Raw genomic sequence first — 19,715 nt, forward strand, 5'->3', positions numbered from 1 at the left:
GAACCAATCAACTAAGTAAAGAGAAACAACAGTCCATTATGACTTTAAGAGCTGAAAATCAGTCAGTCTAGAAAATTACAAAAACTTTGAATGTGTCCCCAAGTGCAATCACAAAAACTGTCAAACTCTATGGTGAAACTGGCTCAAATGATGACCGCCCCGGGAGAGGAAGACCAAGAGTCACCTCTGCTGCTGAGGATAAATTCATCTCTCTAAATTCATTAGAGTTCATATAAATGCGACACAGTTCCAGCAGCAGACACATCTCTACATCACCTGTTCAATAACTGCTAAGAAAACGCTATTACTAAGGAAGAGCAACAAGCAGAAGAGATTTGTCTGGGCCAAGAAACACAAGGAATGGACATTAGATCAGTGAAAATCTTTGCTTTCATCTGATGAGTCCAAATTTTAAATCTTTGGTTCCACTTGCCGTGTCTTTGTGTGACCCAGAAAAGGTGAACAGATTGTCTCTACATGCATGGTTCCCACCACGAATCATGGAGGAGGTGTGATGATGTGGGGGTGCTTTGCTGGTGACACTGTTGGGGATTTATTCAAAATTGAAGGCACACTCAATCAGCATGGCTGCCACGGCATCCTGCAGCGGCATGCCATCCAGACCGGTTTGCATTTAGTTGGAGCATCATTTCAACAGGACAATGACCCCAAACACACCTCCAGGCTGTGTAAGGGCTATTTGACCAAAAAGGAGAGTGATGGAGTGCTGCACCAGATGGCCTGGCCTCCACAGTCACCTGACCTAAACCCAATCAAGATGGTTTGCGATGAGATGGACCACAGAGTGAAGGCAAAAAGGCCAGCAAGTGCTCAGCATCTCTGAGAAGTCCTCCAAGACTGTTGGAAAACCATTTCAGGTGACGACCTCATGAAGCTCATCGAAAGAATGCCAAGAGTGTGCAAAGCAAAGGGTGGCTATTTTGAAGAATCTACAATATAAAACATGTTTTGAGTCTTTTCACACTTTTTTGTTAATTATATAATTCCATATGTGTTCATTCATAGTTTTGATTTCTTAAGTGAGAATCTACAATGTGAATAGTCATGAAAATAAAGAAAAAACATTAAATGAGAAGGTGTGTCCAAACTTTTGACTGGTAGTTATTTTAGATGGTATTTTATATAAGGTGGTTTCTGTTTTGTTTTTTCATACTTAGTAAAAATGGTCTTTCTTTCCAAGTTGTAATTTTTGTCTGTAATTTAAATGGAAACTGGTGTTTTTTAGGTTTTATTTCCACTAACAATGTTTTTTTAACTTTCCTGCCGTATTACTGTTTCTTTCTTAGCAGATCTCTTAGCATGTAGTGCTTTTTTAAAGCAGAGCAGGTGTGCTGTTCTGTTCTTACTTTAGCCTTAGTTCTGTATCTTAGGTGTAGCATCATGGAAAAGTGAAGGAAATTTGATCATATCTGTGACTGAAAGACCGTAACTAATCAACCATGTTTCTAGTGTTATCGTATAGACCTATACACACTGAGTATTTAAATGCTGTGATTCCTTGTGATCATGTTGCATTGTGTCAAACTGTCATCTAAAAGGGGATTTGTTTCGGTGGGCTGTCTGTATCACTGTCACTTCTTAAATTCACAGTGAAGCTGCAAAAACTGTTGTTCATGTTTTGACTGACAAATATTGATTGGCACTTGCCTGTGTCACAGTGCGGAGAAAGAATGGGGCGATGGAATACGGGGTCTGTCTCTAAGTGCTGCACGTTACGCTCTCATGCGGTTGGAGGAAGGTCCCCCACACACCAAAAACTGGAGGTATGACACACGTATGCTGTGTTGCTGTACCATGACTCTAATTACCGTAGGAATTAACCACATGTCTGTGCGCTTTCTCATTTATTCACGTAATAGGACCCTTCTTGTCACAGCTGTCGGAGAATCAAGTATTTGTAAATTCATATTAACATCAACCTTTCTTGCTATTTTTTTTCTCTTTCTCTCCTTCCAAACAAGGACTTTTACTTGGCCATCTCAGCCTTTCCTTTCCCCGTGGCTTTATTTGTCTTTTCACAGCTCTTCCTGTTCTTTTCATTTCTCTTCTATTTTTTTTCTACTCCGTCTTATCACTTCCTCTCCTCTCTGATCTCCCTTCTCTTCAGGCCTCAGCTGCTGGTGCTGGTCAGTACAGATGCAGAGCAAAATGTGGAGCAGCCTCGTCTGCTTTCACTGACCAACCAGCTGAAGGCAGGCAAAGGTCTAACTATTGTTGGGACAGCTCTAGGGGGCACGTTCTTGAACAACTATGAACAGGCGCAGCGTGCAGAGCAGGTAATGTTGTAAATGACAGCCTGTACCTCTTCAGTCACTGGAACTTATTAAACTTTTCAGCACAATGCATTGCAACAACAACAGACCAATATCTGCACTATTGTCGCTAAAATCCAGTTACAGAAGCTACTGTAAACAGAACTATACGATATTGTGTCACCACAAGTTGATTGCAGTCTCTTAATTATATTTTCCCTGCAGACTTTTCTGCACATCTATCAAAAATCATGTTAAACACTTACATATAGCTTTCAATGTATATTTGTTTCTTCTATATAGCTAATTAAGTATTTGAAAATGTAAAATATGACTCTGGAAGAGCCCATAAACCCCAAAATGTTATTGCAAATATATATTTTTAAATCAAATGAAACATCAAGTCTGACCGTTACCACCTTCATAGTAAGCGGTGCTTGTTGTGGTAACAGCTCTTTTCTCCGCCTTGCCTCTTGCCTGTCTAGGCACTGCGTAAGCTGATGGAGACAGAGAAGGTGAAGGGCTTCTGTCAGGTGACTGTGTCCTCTAACCTGCGTGATGCTACATCACATCTGCTCCAGGCCAGTGGGCTGGGAGGCCTGAAACACAATGCTGTCTTGGTCTCATGGCCACGCAACTGGAAGCAAGGAGACGAGCATCAGCACTGGAGGAACTTCATTGGTTGGTTACTAGGAAGGAAAAAAGAACAAAAATACTGCCAAAAACAAGGGCTCATATATAAAATAAAATCACTGATTGATATCAGCCGTAGCCATTTAGGTTTATCAGAAAACATTCAAAACAAAAATGCAGATGCAGTGTAACCAACACATCGTAATCTTTCCATGTCTGCCTGTTCTGCAGAGCTGGTCAGAGAAACTACCGTCGCTAACTTGGCTCTGCTCGTCCCAAAGAACATCTCAGCCTTCCCATCCAACGGCGAACGCTTCACCGAGGGTCACATTGACGTGTGGTGGATCGTCCATGATGGAGGCATGCTGATGCTGCTGCCCTTCCTGCTCCGCCAGCACAAGGTACCCTGCAATAGTTACTACTTAAAGAAATCCATATGCACTCACAAACATGTAAAGGCAATGTAGAATCTGGATTCACACTATCAGAACCAAATTTCTTACAGATGATATGAACGCTTAATGACATTTTTTTATGTCCATACAGACGTATGAGAAGAGTGAGGAGATGCCTCATATTTTGTTGTTGCTCTGCAGGTTTGGAGGAAGTGCAAGATGCGCATCTTTACTGTGGCCCAGATGGACGACAACAGCATCCAGATGAAAAAGGACCTGACCACATTCCTCTATCACCTCCGTATCGATGCCATGATAGAAGTTGTAGAAATGGTGAGTTAACTCAAAGCAAGATATATGCTTTCTATACAAACGCAATATGAACAGAAGTACTGAGCACTCAGCGACCCTGTTCTGTAACTTTACGCAGTTTAATTTTGTGGCTAAGTCGCAGTGATTCTTAAATGCTTCCACTTTGCATTAACACCACTTGCAGGTGATTGTGGAACACCTACAAGGATTGCAAAAAAATGGCTTGTTGCAACACTGGCATCCTGTTACATTATCACACTCAAATTCACTGAGCTCTTTGGAACAAAGCACAAATGTTTGTAGACTGCATGGCTAGGTGCCTGATTTTATACACCTGTGGCAACGGCACTGAAAACAATTGCAGAGATTACTTTTGTTCATATTGTGTACTTTAATTTCAGTACCTTTCAGGTGGCAACATCATTACAATGTTCAGTAATGCTCAAAGCTTGATTGCTTTAGACTACACAAAGGTAGGCAAAGGTACTGCACGACTGCTGAGATCGTTGCACTACAGAAGCCCAGTAAATGGCACAAAGGACAGCATGAAATATGAATATCAGGTGATCGGATATTGTCTGAAGCCTCCTTCCCTAGGTTGTGTTTACTAGAAAAGCAGCACACTGTAAAGCTGAGTGTCGGTCTGGCTTTCCAAAGCCCTTAATTAAGGAATAAGAATTTTATCGCTTGTAATTTAGTGTATAATACTTTTAATGTTTCATGGCAGTAGAGAGAGCCTGTGGTTTTCTTCAACATTTCCTAAGCAAAACCTGCAATTAGGCATTCATGTGCACTATATGAAGTGACTAACCATGTGTGCAGTGGGGAGAAACTAGGCAGCAGTGTAATTTTCTCACACAAGCTTTTTTTCATTCTTCCCTGAGTCAAAGTTGTCATTTTTTGTGTGTACAACAATGGGTCCATACCACAAATGTCTTCAAGAAAAGGCTGTCTAAAATTGTCAGCATCTTGCTTGGACTAGTTCTGTTCTAGTATACTTCAGCCTTAACCCTTCACAGGTGAATTTTCTCCTATCTAAGAAAAAAGAAGTAAGCGGTGATTGCATTCTGTCTGAATGTCAAAAGATGAGTCAGAAGAGATGGGGACAGGTTTACACAGGAGAAATGTAGTGGATTTGGATTGCTGTAGTAAGAAAACATATGCATAATAAACCCACACGTTACTTTTTCTTAGCATGACAGTGACATCTCAGCCTACACTTACGAGAAGACCCTGGTGATGGAACAACGCTCGCAGATGCTTAAACAGATCAATCTGACAAAGACTGAACGTGAGAGAGAGGTAAGGAAGTTTGTTTATGCCCAAGTTTTGTTTTGAAACACGCTCAAAGATGCACTCATAAACCTGACGTGACTTGACAGGCCGACTTGGCACAGCTTGGCGTGATTGGACTTGACTTGACTTAACATGACACACCAGCCCCTCTGGACAAAAGCATATCTATGGTTACATTTGAGCAGTAGGACACCATATTTATCCTTTCTATCAGACCACAGCCGCAGCAGAAACTTTGCTGTTTGACAGCATGATGGTGCTTAGGTTGGTATGGTAAATGAAAAATATTGATCTCTGTGTTTCATTAATACCTTTGTTGAACTTGAATTGTCCCTGATCCATAAATGTAATATGTGCCGTGCAATTATATTTGTGCACACAAGTGTACATACACTCATCATGGGCATAAATGGCTAAATGGCGTTTGACTAAATGTAATTTAGCAAATTTTGGCATAATTTTGGCAGGATATGTGACCACTCTTGTAAGCAGAATTAGTAAAGTTCATTTAGACTGGTTGGTTTCGTGGCATGGACTTGTCTTTTAGGCCATACAGTTTCAGTAGGGTTAAGGTACCCTGTGTTATTCATTCCAAAACCAGTTTGGGCATTTGGGATAATTGTCTTGTTGGAATGCACAATTCTGTCCCAGTTTCATCCATCTAGCTGTTGATTTTAGGTGAAGTTGAAAAATTTAGAGGGAATTCTCCTTTTTCATTAGTCTGTCCTTTTTGTACTATATATAAATACAACTAACAGTAAAACAGCCATGATGCTACCACCACCATGCTTGACAGCTGGTAGAGTGTTCTCAGATTTGAAAGCCTCACCTTTACTCCTATATCTGCATATATCAAGAAATGCCACGCAGCATCTCTTGATGTTGTGGCCAGATACCTCAGTCTTTGTCTCACGTGACCATAAAACCTTTCTACAGAAAACAATTGGCTTGTCCACGTGGGCAGCACAAATTTCAGTTGAGCTTGAAAGTTTCGATTTTGGAGCAGGGGCTTCTTTCTCAGTCAGTACTCTCTTACTCCATGAAAATGCAAAATTCATTTCACTGGTGTTCCAACAGTTTCCAGTTCATGGTAGGCTTGAGTTTTGGTGGTCCATAGGTTGTTCCTGAACATCCTACCCAATTTCTTCTTAAGCGAGAGTGACAATGCGGATCTTCTTGCAGACCGTTGCAAAGTGGTGATAAATAAATAAATAACTTGTTCTTATGTACAATTGTTTGAACTGATCTTAGCAGCTGAAGCTGTTTAGAAATGGCTCCAAGACACCTTCCTAACTTGTGCAAATGTGCAGTTTCCTTCTTAGATCTTAACTGAAATCCTTGGACTTTCCCATTGTTCTGAGTATTGGGCAATTCCACGGGTGTCAAAGAAATCCTTTTTATGCCAGCAACGTCAATCGTGATCGCTAAAAACTTGACAAAGCCCTGGCACTGTATAATCTTCAGCTTTCATTACTAAATATTTAAGTGAGTGCATGTATATGTTTGAGCATGTATGTACCCTTTTGACCTTGTGTGGATTCAAGAAAATCCAAAATAAATTGAAACGTATGCAGCCAAATTAAAGACTTTACAATCATTCCAGCATGGAAAAAGAGCAGTTCAAAACAATTATTAAAAGGCCCAAGTAATCATGGATAATAAAGGTCTGACCACAACTGTATCTTCACTTTTCTTTAGTTTTTAATAAATTATTATTGCCAGGATCTCAGCAGACTTCAGATTTTTAGGTTCCTGATATGTTTTTTTTTAAATAATGTGGTAAAACACTACATATATGTATGTGTGTATATATATATATATATATACACATATATATATATATATATATATATATATATATATATATATATATATATATATATATACACAGACGGACAAAATGGTGGTGGCTAACCAACCGGACATAGTGGTGGTAGACAAACAGAAGAAGACGGCCGTAGTGATCGATGTAGCGGTTCCGAATGACAGCAATATCAGGAAGAAGGAACACGAGAAGCTGGAGAAATACCAAGGGCTCAGAGAAGAGCTCGAGAGGATGTGGAGGGTGAAGGTAACGGTGGTCCCCGTGGTAATCGGAGCACTAGGTGCGGTGACTCCCAAGCTAGGCGAGTGGCTCCAGCAGATCCCGGGAACAACATCGGAGATCTCTGTCCAGAAGAGCGCAGTCCTGGGAACAGCTAAGATACTGCGCAGGACCCTCAAGCTCCCTGGCCTCTGGTAGAGGACCTGAGCTTGAAGGATAAACCGCAGGGGCGTGCTGGGTGTTTATATATATATATATTAGGGGTGCAACGATACTCATATCGATATTGAACCGTTCGATACAGTGCTTTCGGTTCGGTACGCATATGTATCGAACAATACAAAATAAATTTTTTATTTATTTTATCAACTTTCCTTCTGACGATGCTGTCTGTGTTGAGCGCTCAGTGGATCTGCGCTTGACAGTGCAGCCTAGGCGGAGTAGTCGAACGCAGATTCACTGAGCGCAGGGCAAGCTAGCGAGACAGAAGTTAAGCTCTCCTTGCAACATGGCAAATTGAACCTCCCCCACCCTCATTCAGATCTGGCGTTTGGAACTATTTTGGTTTTCATGTGAGGTATGACCCTGAAGGTAAGCGCGTCATGGACTAAAGTAAAACAGTATGTTGGATGTGCATGGGTGGGAGCTAGTGTGTTAGCGCAGTTAGCTCGTCCAGCCCCATGCACAGGCGATCTACTGTAGCTCGTTAACGGAGATTTGCCGTGTTGTGGCGTTAACTCATTTCAACGAGATTTACGCTGACAGCACTAGTGGGAACACAACGAATATGACTGCACATTTACACCGACATCATCCTAGTGCAAAGACAAGTGGAAGCAGACAAAAACAACAAGCACGCATGCTACTAACTTTACCCGAGTCATTTAGACAGCCATTAGCACATGATTCTCCTTATGGGGACCTGATATGTTTAATATGCTGCTGAGAATATAGCCCAGAAGAAGCGGATAGTATAGCTTTTATTTTGGAAAGAGACATTTCTCTGTAATAAACTCTCTTTTCCAAAGATGAGTGATTCCTCAATCAGATACAGGGCTTGCAAAATCACCTGCCCGTTGTCCCGTGGCTAGCGATTTTTCCAGTCGGGCTACCAAAATCTATCTCTGCCCTGCCCGTCGGGCTATTGTAGGAATGAAAAATATATGTCAATGCTTTTGCATTCTTTCGGAAATGTAGCTGGGTAATTATGTCATTGGCATCGGTGAGCCACTGTCAATATGTGACATATTGAAATCGAGTTTGAATTTGCGCTTGTTTTTTGCTTTCACTTGTTTCACTTTGCAATCCCGGGAACTGTGTATAGAGAGCGACAGCACTGATTGGTGAGTGATGATAATTTGCGCATCAATGCCTGTGACATCGTCTTATCAATCGTTAGCTTACTATGCAAACATGACAAGTGAAATCTCCCGCAGCAAGCTTAAACATGTGAGAGGTTGATCGCGCAGAGAATCGCTGAGCTTATGTGAGTGCGTGTGTAAAAGCAGCAGGATATATATTGTAGCGGGTCAGGGCTGTTCAGGGTTCTGTTTGTACAGTTATGTTTTGTTTATGTTGCCATAGTGACGGGTGACGCCCTCTCGCTGCGACGGTGTGTCCTTCCGGGGTCAGAGGGCGCCCTGTGTGTTGTTGTTGTTGTTGCTGTGCTGTTGCCGCGCTGAGCAGTTAGCTAGCGGCAGTGTTCTTCTGCAGATGTCAATAAACGGCTGTGCTCCCTGGCTAGCTCATGGGAAGCAAGACCAAACGATACCTCCGTCTCCTCCTTGTCTGAGCTCGCCACAATATTTTAGTTCTGTTGAGCCAAATAAGACAGGTCAGGGTGAAGAAATGACAGCCAAAGAAAAGCTTACCACAAAACGGAAAAGTTATGACAAATCAGACTATAAGGCAAAAAGAAAGTGCAGCTTTATGGTTTCATGGACAAAAGAATTTCTGTGGCTGCAATATGACAAGCGAAATAACCAGGGCTGCACATAAGTGGTCCGCAGGTGCGCATTCGCTGTCAAAATAAAAAACACGCACAAGATAAGAAGTTGCAACGCGTGTTTGCATACATAAGATTTTCAGGAGGAGGACAGACATTTGTTTAGAACTCTTAAAGATGTCGAAGAAGCTCCTTTAAGCAATTACTGTGATGTTCCTCCACCTCCAAAGAAATGTCAGAAGGAGCCCGAACCACAAAAGAAGCACGTATTCTCGGAAAAGTAGTTGCAGGAGGTGAGCTGGCTTCAAACAAATGATGAACGCACAGAGATGTGGTGCGGAATGTGCCGTGAAAATTTAATAAATGACAAATTAAAAAGGCATGAACATTTTTTTTGTATCGAAAAAATATCAAACCGTGACACCAAAGTATCGAACCGAACCGTGAATTTTGTGTATTGTTGCACCCCTAATATATATATATGTGTATATATATATATATATGAAAAAAGAAGCTCAAATCACTTTTTTCATGTTGCCCCTTCATTTGTGTCTCCACAGATCCAGAGCATCACTGATTCATCCCGTGGGTCTATCCGGCGTAAGAACCCGGCTGCTGTAACAACCCAACTGAGTGTGACTGAAGACCCACCTGCTGGCAGCAAGGAGGAGAAGCCCGAGGAAGAGGTAGGATCAACTTCTCCAGCAGCGCTGATCTCAGTTTGGAGTATAACGTTTGTTTTGATCACAGAATTTTTTTAAAATTTTTAAAAAGCACCCTAGTGTGTTAAGATTTTTATTATTTAAACAGTGAAATGCAGACTATAGGTAATCAAAGAACAGCAGCATTGAAGCATTCAACTGTCCATGTCTTAAAGGGGCAGTTTGAGATTTTGAATAATACCTTTATAGTGCTTGTATATAAAACTAAAGGAATGGTTTTATATACAAAGGAAAGGAAGCAACCTTTAGCTTAGCACAAATGTGACGCTAACCGCTGCTAGTGGTAGGGTCATGTTTATCATAAAAATATGTGAGTGATAAAGGTATCAAGCATTTTATCTAGCCCTTTGCAAGAAAGCAAGAAAGTATTTTGTTTCATTTTCCAAATATTAATCAAAAGAATCATCTAGAATCATTTGACTGCAGCAAAAAAGATGGATTCCCTTTCTGGTATTTTCAGTTTTCCGTTGAATTGATCTTATAGTATCTCATAGTATTTTCCTTTGAAGAACATTTGCATCATTTAATAGCCTTTAATATAAATAAAGCAGCATAAGGCTCCCTAATCACACTTCTCCTTCCTCTCCCTTTCTCTAACACTGTGGCTCTCTGTGACTTTACCTGCATTCCTACATTTCCACCTCAATTGTGACTCTTTCAACCTTCCATGTAATGTACATGTAAATCCACATCCGTCCACTTATCCTCTCGTCTCATAGTCAAAGTCGGCCTCTTCCCCTGTGTCCCCCCCTGCCCAGGTTCAGCTCATCCATGACAATACCACCCCGGCCAGCCCTGCAACCCCAGCCACTCCGCTGACCCCTGGAGAGGGGGCTCAGAGCCCAGGGGAGCAGGTCCAAATGACCTGGACTGAGAAGTGTGACGGCGAGCCAGCCAAGCCGCCTGGAGCAGCAACACCAGAGGGCATCAAAGACATCTTCAATATGAAGCCGTGAGTATTTTCCAATGCTTAGGGAACCTTTGGCTGTTATAAAACTGAACTACCCGCTGGTTACTAAGAAAAACAGAGCCTTGAGTCTCTTAATTGTGTTGTTTGCTTTCTTCGAATTATTGTAACACCAGAAATGGCTACTAATATAAGATTTAGGCTTGCATGCGGGAGAAATGAACTTCACTAAAGACATGAACAGTTTAGCACTGATAATGGTGTATTTCTCCTTTTGCCATGCTGCAGTGAGTGGGAGAACCTGTAAGTACTGAAGTCTCAATAAACGTCATTCAGTCCACTCATGTTTTATAACGTTCAACTCAACCACGTGAGCAGATGACAATCATTTTTTTAAAAAATGTGTGACTGAGCGCCATGTCACCCATGTCTCCACTTGGCATCACAAAATTCTGTGTCATACGCTTTAAAATAAAATGTCTGGATGCTAATCAACATGGATATATTTTGACTTGCTCTCTGTGACTTTGTCTATTCTCAGGAACCATTCCAATGTGCGACGTATGCATACAGCTCTCCGGCTGAATGAGGTCATTGTTAAAAAGTCTTCAGAGGCCAAGCTAGTCCTTCTCAACATGCCAGGGCCACCCAGGAACCGGACAGGTGATGAAAACTGTATCCTTTACCCAAACAGTAGGTTTACTGAATGGGGTCTCTAATATATAGGTGACAGAGGTGCCAAACACAACTAATCAGCTTTGACAGTTTGGAGTTGCATTTGGATGTCGGCTAACTGGTGAGAAAGAGATTAGAATATATAACATATATATGAGTTTGCATATGAGCTTATATAGATTCACCAGTTACTTTGTTATGTACACTTGTTTAGCTGCTTGTTATTGCAAATATATAATCAGCCAGTCACAGGGCAGCAGATCGCTTCATTAAGCCATGTAGACATGGTCAAGACAGCCTGCTAATGTTCATACTGAGCAATGGGGATGATAAGTGATTTAAGTGATTTTAAATGTAGCATGGTTGTTGGTGCCAATTAGGCTGGTCTATTGCTGGTCTATTGCCAAATAGGCTAGTCTGAGTATTTCAGACACTGCCAATCTTCTGGGACTTTCCATCTTTAGGGTTTACAGACGATGGCCTGGAAAACAGAAAACATCTCTGGGCCAAAATACCTTGTTGAGGTCAGAGGTCAGAAGAGAATGGTTAGATGGGCAGAAGACCACAACAGATGCCACTGCTGTTAGCTAAGAACAGAAAACTGAGGCTATAGTTCACAAAGGCTCACTGAAACAACAGAAGATTGTCTGATGAGTCTGGATATGTGCTGCGACATTCAGCTGATAGGGTCAGAATTTGGCCACTTCAGGCCAAATGATGGTGGTTTAATGGTGTGGAGAATATTTTCCTGGTACACTTTTGGCCTCTTGGTATCGAATGAACACCACTTAAATGTTGCTCACCATGTGTGTCCCTTTATGACCAAAGTGCACTCATCTTCAAGCAGGATAACACACCGTGTCACAAAGTTCAAATATCCCAAACTGGGTTCTCGAACATGTCAGTGAGTTCTCTGTACCCAGATGGCCTCCAGAGTTACCAGATATCAATCCAATAAAGAACATTTAGTATGTGGTCGAACAACTGTGTGATGCTATCATGTCAGTACAGCTCTCTGCGAAATGTCTCAGCTGAATCTATGCACAAAGAATTAAGGCAGCTCTGAAGGCAAAAAGGGGTTCCTACCTACTAGTAAAGTGTAAGTAATAAAGTGGCCAGTGAGTGTATAAGAATACTGTGTCATGGATGTGTAAGACAGTGTTTTATACATCTGTAAAGGTTCAGTTTCAAATTCTAATTAAGTCTTCAAATGTTTAAATATAAATGATAAAATGCTTCTGAAATAAAATTCTGATTGTGTTAAACTTTGTTTATCAATCCACACACAATCATATTGAGTTTGGGCCCCGAGCCTCTATGTAACTTTGTGAAAGATTTGAATTGTGTGTTAAAGCAATCTACAGAGGGTTTGGGTCAGTAAGTTAATTGTCTTGATTTCAGGAACAGTAATAATTTGTTATCAGAAACATTCTGTTTAATGGGTCTCTAAAGATCTAATTAGGATTTCAAAGCACAAACCATTATTGCAGAAATCAGAGAACTTTATAACTAATTTTTTCAGGCTTTAGTTTTATGTTTTATGTTTTTATTTTGTTTGTTTTTTTACAGTATATGAACCTAATTATGAAATATTTTTCTGGCAGTGTCCTTGCTTTGTTTACAACAATTTAAGCCATGAAGTCCAAGGAAACTGCTTGTAGACCTTTGTCATAAAAGTCAGGAAATGGGTATAAAAGCTTTGGGTATTTTCAGTAGCACTGTAAATTCAAAAATAGGAAAATGGAAGAAGCCAGAAATCACTCCACCTAGATCTGATCATTCAGCCAAGCTTAGTACCAGACACCAGGAGATAACAAAAAGCCCAGCAGTCACTCTAACAGAGCTTCAGAAGTCCTTTCTACAGATGGAAGAACCTGCCAGAAAGACCACAATGTCATGAGCACTTCATCATTTGGACCTTTTGGGTTCGAGCAGCTAGACAGAAGCGAGTCTGACAACTTACTTGAAGTTTGTCAAACTGTATTTAAAGCCCTCTGACAGCATTAGGAAAAAGCTCCTCTGACAAGTCAAAAAGCGAACTCTTTGAATAGCACCAAAATCTTTTTAGAAGCAAGACGACAGTCATCTTTTGGACAGTTTTTTTCAAAGCCCATCTCAATGAATATATGGAGCAAACTATGATATAACACGAGTACGGTGCTTTAGTGGCTGCAGAACAAATCTGTGACTTCTCTTTACAAAACAGACAGACAGCTGCTTACAGATGCTTTCCATCCAGTCCGTCAGAACCCAAACAAATGCCAGGAAGAAAGTGATAAACGTTCCAAGTGTAGATGCCCGAGGCCTGTAAAACTGTACCTCCGAAAAACCTGGTTTCAGGTTTTCGAGGTTTCATTTTCTCATTATAGGTCATTAAGTGTAAAGTGAGCATCACAGAGCAAAAGGGGAACATTGTGAAGTGAGTGTATGAGCTGTTTCCTTAATCATTCTCTCCCAGATATGGAGTTTCTTGAGGTCCTCACTGAGGGCCTGAACCGAGTCCTCCTAGTCCGTGGAGGTGGTCGCGAGGTCATCACTATCTACTCCTGAAAGAGCAAACCCCCTCCCCTCATTATCACCCCTCTCTCAGCCCTGCTCCTGTGTCACTCGTACCCAAACCCTCTCATCAATGCTGCACCATTATTATATCATTCTTACAGTTTATTTCTATGACATAGTCCTCTCACACTCAACCAAATAACCCAGCTCAGCTTCAGCACCTCTCCGCCAGCTCCAACCCCAGCAAACCAACAAGCAGTATTAAACACTAAGCTACTCTCACTCCAGGCAAAAAACCTGCTATAAATAGTATAGGCTCTAGACTGAATTAGATGCTATCAACATTTGTTCTTGGAGACGTTTTTTGCTTTGCAAGATTGAAGTCTGCTACAGAAACTCGCACTGAGTCGCAGTGACTCGGTCAGGAGGAGGTGGTGATGGGGTCTGCATGGGTTGTTAGCTGAGGTGTGAGCACACATGCATGTATGTGTCTCTTTGTTTTAATCTAGGTAGATTTTATTTATTTTTTTCCCCTGTTCGAACACAAATGTGGCATAGACACGGCTTCTCCACGGAGAGATCGAGAGCCAGCTGAAATGAGATCAATGTAGGATTGTCTATTCGGTTCCCTCGTGGTGATTGGACACTTCCCACAGCGTTCCAGCCTGCTGTCTACGATGTGAATAACCGTTTAAGGCAAAAGACACTTCTACCCATAGTCAGTGTCACCTGCTAGAGGACGTATGTATGAGTAATTCACAATGGCATTTGAAAAAAGTGAAATGGCATGTGGATCAGACTTGCAGTATTATCTTTAAATTGATGCTCCACTCGTTCTGTTGATTCCATCACCTACACTCCTTTCAGCTCATTTCTTAGTGGCTGTTCATCCCTGTGGCCACTGTTAGTGCCAAAAAATACAAGGCTAGCTTAGTTTGTCGAGATTGACCCACAATTAAACTGTGAATAGCAGAAGCCTGGTGTGACAGCAGAGTGGGGAGAGATGACAAAGCCCCCTCTGAGGAGATTATCAGCGCCAGCACCCCTCGACCTCTCGTGTGGATCACTGTAAATAATGTACAAGCTCTGACACGTTGTTCAGTATGAGTGTAGTATTTTTGTGACATACTAAAAAGATTCTAATGGAAAGGAAAAACAGAGACAGCTTAAAACAGCTGCTTTAAAAAAAAGGTTATTTATTTATTTATTGGATTTATTTATTGGATGGCATAGGCTCCTTTCACTATGATAAGCGTCATTGTAACCTCGACAAAGCACTGCACCTGCACTGTCCACCACTGTGCGACGAGTGAAATTTTGATGATTTCATCAAGTTCATTAAGAAAAAAAAATACTAAATGTTATTTTTTCATGTAGAGAGCAAATATGTATTTACGTTTATAGACTGAATTTACACATATTGATGAAATAGCTGTATATCATCTTGGCATTCATAGCTCTGCCACTGTTTTGCCAAACTTCAATACATTAAATGTGCCATATCGAAGTTTTTTCAGAGAAGTGGGAAACAAAATTCTGACAATTGAAGTTAGAGAGAACAAAGTGTCATTAAAAAAAAAAAGGTAAAAGGAGGCGTCTACAGGAAACTAGCATGGTGATGACACTGTAGTTGGAACTTCACCCTATAGATAATTAAAGAATACATGTTCAGCCCTCCATAAAACGTCCAGCTGTTGTCGATATCTGCTCTTGCCGAGTTGAGTTTTTGAACATCTATTGGTTATTTGTTTATAGGGTCTAGCCTAAATAAATAGAGAGGACAATGGCTTCTGTAGCTACTCACTTTGTCCACAAGAATGAACTCTATGCAGTAGACTACTCTCCAGTGAGATTTTCTATCCTATTTGATTGGTTGTGAACAAATCATATTTACGTTTGAAGAAGAGTGCATTTTTGAAGGAATGTGCAATGGTTGAAATCTGGACTCGCGTGATCACGTTATTTATTTTTTTACACATATATTTTGTATATGTAGATTTCGTAAGTCTTATAAAATCCAAAATCATCTCACTCTGACCAAGGACAGCTGTCACTTTACTTTGATTGCTCCTGTTTCTTTTCTTAAAGAAACTGTTTTTGGTCATTTGCACTTCTAGTAGAAATATACAGTAAATATAAATAAACATATATATATATAAAAATATATATATACAGTATATACGATATAGGGAAGCAAAACAAATTAGTTTCTAGAACTATTTACAAACAGTATTAAATGTTTTTAGTGTTGCTTGAATGTCGGACCATATGTTGTGAATGCTGCTAGTATCTATAGATTTATTTGTACTGTAAATAGAGATGAGATAAATCAACATTAAAGATATAGTAAAAAGGGTATAGACATACATATCAGCGGTGGTAGCGGTGGTTATCTAACAAGACACGGCTGTACCTGTACACATTTGGCCCGTGATCTCTCGACAGGGTTAGCTTTCTGTTTTATTAGAAAACTATACTGAATATCTTGATGCAATATTATAACTGAGGGCAAAACCGTCACCCTTTATTGTCTTTTCTAAAACGTGCTCTCGAAATTACTATTTTTAATCCCCTGAGTAAAGCGAACCAGTTTTTGGGGAACACGTTTTCTGTTTAGCGCTTTTAAAGAAACCGAGTGGAATTGCCAAAACATTAAAACATGAATATTTGTTTTGAGACTTTTAAACACACCTACCTGTGACACCTGAAGACAAGTAGCCCACTCCTAGTTTCAAAGATTTCTCTGTGCCAAGTGATGAAGAATTTATTTATTATGCTTGTCACAAAAAAGGGGGGAGGGGGTTGTTTGACACTCACCTGTTTTTGAAGAACATGGTTATTTTGGGATTGTCTCTACAACATTGCCTGCATCAACTGAGCCTTTTAAATTTATTCAAAAGAAAAGATATCTGATGTTTATTGGAGAAGTTTATTGGAAATAAATTTAGTTATGGAATTATAAATGTTTTATAATTGCTGTTTGCATGGTACCATGTGGCAATATTTGTTTTAGTGATTTTATATCGTGATGACTTACATGTTTTAAGGTGCAGAGTCGGAGTGGTGGAGAAAGGTGTCAAACATTCTCAATGAGTTTCCGATTTTGAGAACTCAGGAGTGTTGCCGCACAGTCGGCAGCATGGTTTAACATTGAAAATAAGTTTGTTTTTTTTTTGCAAAAAACTCAAACAAAAAACAAAAACAAAATAGGAAAAAGTATGAGTTCACTATATTGTTAATCGTTATATTTCAATCTCGCTCAAGTAGTCTTATGTAATGTGATAGAAGATTTTGAGTTTGCAAATAGACGAGCCTTGGGAATAGTCATTTCACATTTTTGTAAATATGAATATCACAAATCAAGGACACTGTAATCTGCTAGTGTTGTCTTTTGTTGTACACTGTTCTATCACTGTGGGCAAAGTCTTAGAGTTTTGTAAGATTATGTGCAATATTGTTCTCATATTGGTATTTTTTTCCCATTTTGTCATAATTTCAGTTTATATAAATAACTGGAGATGTCAGCAGTCTCTTAAATATTTAGAGTGTTTGTCACCAGGTCTTTTGGACCAGAAAAACCTAAAGTGTTTAACCAAAATGTGGCAGAGGCAGCACAGCACTTTACACTGAGGGGCACTCTGTGATAGAGGGGTCGGATGGCAAAAGAGCCAGCCCGCTCTGCACAGACTCTGTCCCACAGTGATCCCTGGTGGCACAAGAGTGTATTTACAGCCAGCTCTGGTGGTCTGACAGCTCAGACTAAAAAGAATAAATAAATATCATGAAATCCCATCATCTTGCTGCGGTTCCCAGCTGCAACAGTTCAGATTATTAATTTTGTTACATCTTATCATTTGACCGTTTTCTTGGACATTTTTAGCATGCATCACTTTTTTCTTTCCTTTTTTTCCTTGCCAAACTTCTTTAAAAGAATAATAGTAACTGTTAAATTTCTAGTGCTTGTCACTCAATCTGTGAGGTGAGCCTTCCCAGAATTCCCCCTCAACCCCACTGCTCAGCCCTTCTGCCCCAGCTCCCTGGTCTCCCCCATCCCAACCACGAAAATCCACCCCAGCTCTGTATTTTAAATGTGACTGCAGTATAATTCTGAGAAATGATCAAAGAATATAAAACTCGCGCTTCCAAACCTGGTACAGGCTCTGCTTGGACAAGGTGCGATAGTCGATTTAAAAACCAGCACGTCCCTCTCCCCCCTGAACTGATCCGTGATTTAGATCAGATCTTTCACCTGCACAACTGTAGCATGAGGCAAACTTGCCAGTGATCATTACCCAGTCTCCATCCTAAAATGGATATTAAGGGCTCTGAAACACATCTGTTACTGGGTTGAGGAGGCTGTCGTGTTAAGACACCAACAGAGAAGTACAAAACTAATCCCAGATTATTGCAGACGGGGGGCACACAGTCTGTAGCTGAAATAAGATCCTACCCCCTCAATATTATCTTCACAGAAGCATCAGATGTGCCTGATATGGAAGGTAATGCAACAGCTGCACTTACATTTCACACAGTCGATCTCTCTGGGAGTCAGATGAGAAAAACTCAAGCGGCTATTCATGCAGTGCAAGCAGAGCCCCACTCCGGTTATGTTGTGTAACTCAGTGCATGCATGCAACTACCCCGAACAAGGTGTTTTGAAAATATATTGGGTGTTTGTGGTATAAAAGTATTTTGTTTATATCAGACACTTTTGTTTGTAGTAGTAGAATATTTTTCCTTAGCACTGGCCCATTGTATCCCAGGATGAATATTATTCTAGTATGAGATTCTATTTTTTATGGTAGATCTGTTGACATGGTCCTCTCATTGTGTCTAATAGCTGGAGATGAAGTGATTACCAAAGTATATTTCAGTTAACTACATAAATGAGTGTGAAAATGTGTGCTCCAGTGAATTAGATGAAGACATGTGCAAATTGTTTACCTTCTTATCAAAATTTGTAGCAAATGTCACTCCCCTGAGAATACTGTTTCAACAAGGTAAAACAAAGAACACTGGACGTGCCAAGGTATTATAGGAGACGCCTGCTAATTTTTATTTTTAAATGTTTGAAAAAGCAGTAAGTCTGCTGCCTGTCCAAAACTGGTGATGTACCTCTTTTCAGTCACCAGTTTTGGTTTTATTCAGTGTATTGTTAGAAGTATTTCCAACTACCAAAACGGATTTGCTATTTAGGCTTTCAAATGACCTTAAGAGGACAAGTTGTGCATTTTGGGAAGGGCACAGGTATTGGTTTATTGCATTTTGTGCAATAAACCAATTACGGCTTTATCAAAAGGTATATCCATCTACCAGCATCTCTGAAGCTCAAAACTAACACGCATCTAGTTTCCGTGATTGCTACTTCAAACAAGGCTTAAAAACATCATTTGTGAAAGGACTGTGTCTGGGCGTTAGTAAGTTGCTGGTCTTGACTAAGAAAGAGCAGAGTATGTAATCTGTCATTACAAACTTTGTTTTTCTGTACAGTTTAAATAAGGGGTATACACAAGTACTCAGCTTTAACAAATGCCCAGTTTCATTTGAACGATTCAGGTATTGGAGATTTGAGTTTTTCTGCTACGGACTCTCTTATCATTCAACTTTTATTTAATGGATATTTCCCAAAATGAATTATTCCTTAATAATTGAGGGCTTTAAAAAAAAAAAAAAAAAAAAAAAAGTAACCAGTACCATAACCCTGTCACTGTCCAGACTTGTACTGGATGTAGAGGATGTATACAGCATACACACAAAGACACAGCTGTATCTAATTCAACAATATTGAAACATTGTTTCATTCTGAACCGTTCTCTACTTCCTTGATACCGTACCTGGTCTTATGGTAAAGCCGTAGTGTGTTCCTTTCAGTTCTGTGGGAGTGTGTTTGTGTGTACATGTGCACTTGTACCTGCTGGGGGCGAGGGGTGGTCATGGGCGAGGGTGGGAGGGGGCTACGTGTAAATAAAATACAGTTAGTGTGGAGGTGTTTATTTTTTTGTGTCAGTGCAAGT

At 40.3% G+C, this 19,715-nt stretch overlaps 1 protein-coding gene across 4 annotated transcripts in view; it reads left to right on the top strand.

Annotated features, from left to right (window-relative positions):
• The window catches only part of slc12a5a (solute carrier family 12 member 5a), a 213,254-nt gene extending 193,870 nt beyond the window's left edge, over positions 1-19,384 (top strand). For 2 of the 4 annotated variants that reach the window (XM_026166925.1, XM_026166928.1), the window contains exons 16-26: positions 1,680-1,784; positions 2,129-2,297; positions 2,759-2,954; positions 3,138-3,307; positions 3,503-3,634; positions 4,808-4,915; positions 9,459-9,584; positions 10,340-10,572; positions 10,816-10,830; positions 11,069-11,202; positions 13,661-19,384. In XM_026166925.1, the coding sequence (XP_026022710.1) occupies positions 1,680-1,784; positions 2,129-2,297; positions 2,759-2,954; positions 3,138-3,307; positions 3,503-3,634; positions 4,808-4,915; positions 9,459-9,584; positions 10,340-10,572; positions 10,816-10,830; positions 11,069-11,202; positions 13,661-13,752 (1,480 nt within the window). In that variant the 3' untranslated portion in view covers positions 13,753-19,384. The remainder of the gene's footprint in view (positions 1-1,679; positions 1,785-2,128; positions 2,298-2,758; positions 2,955-3,137; positions 3,308-3,502; positions 3,635-4,807; positions 4,916-9,458; positions 9,585-10,339; positions 10,573-10,815; positions 10,831-11,068; positions 11,203-13,660) is intronic. The other 2 variants (XM_026166927.1, XM_026166926.1) reach the window with 2 other exon arrangements.
• The last annotated feature ends 331 nt before the right edge of the window (positions 19,385-19,715 follow it).

This window comes from Astatotilapia calliptera, chromosome 5 (genome assembly GCF_900246225.1).
Source record: "Astatotilapia calliptera chromosome 5, fAstCal1.2, whole genome shotgun sequence".
Taxonomy (NCBI): Eukaryota; Metazoa; Chordata; class Actinopteri; order Cichliformes; family Cichlidae; genus Astatotilapia; species Astatotilapia calliptera.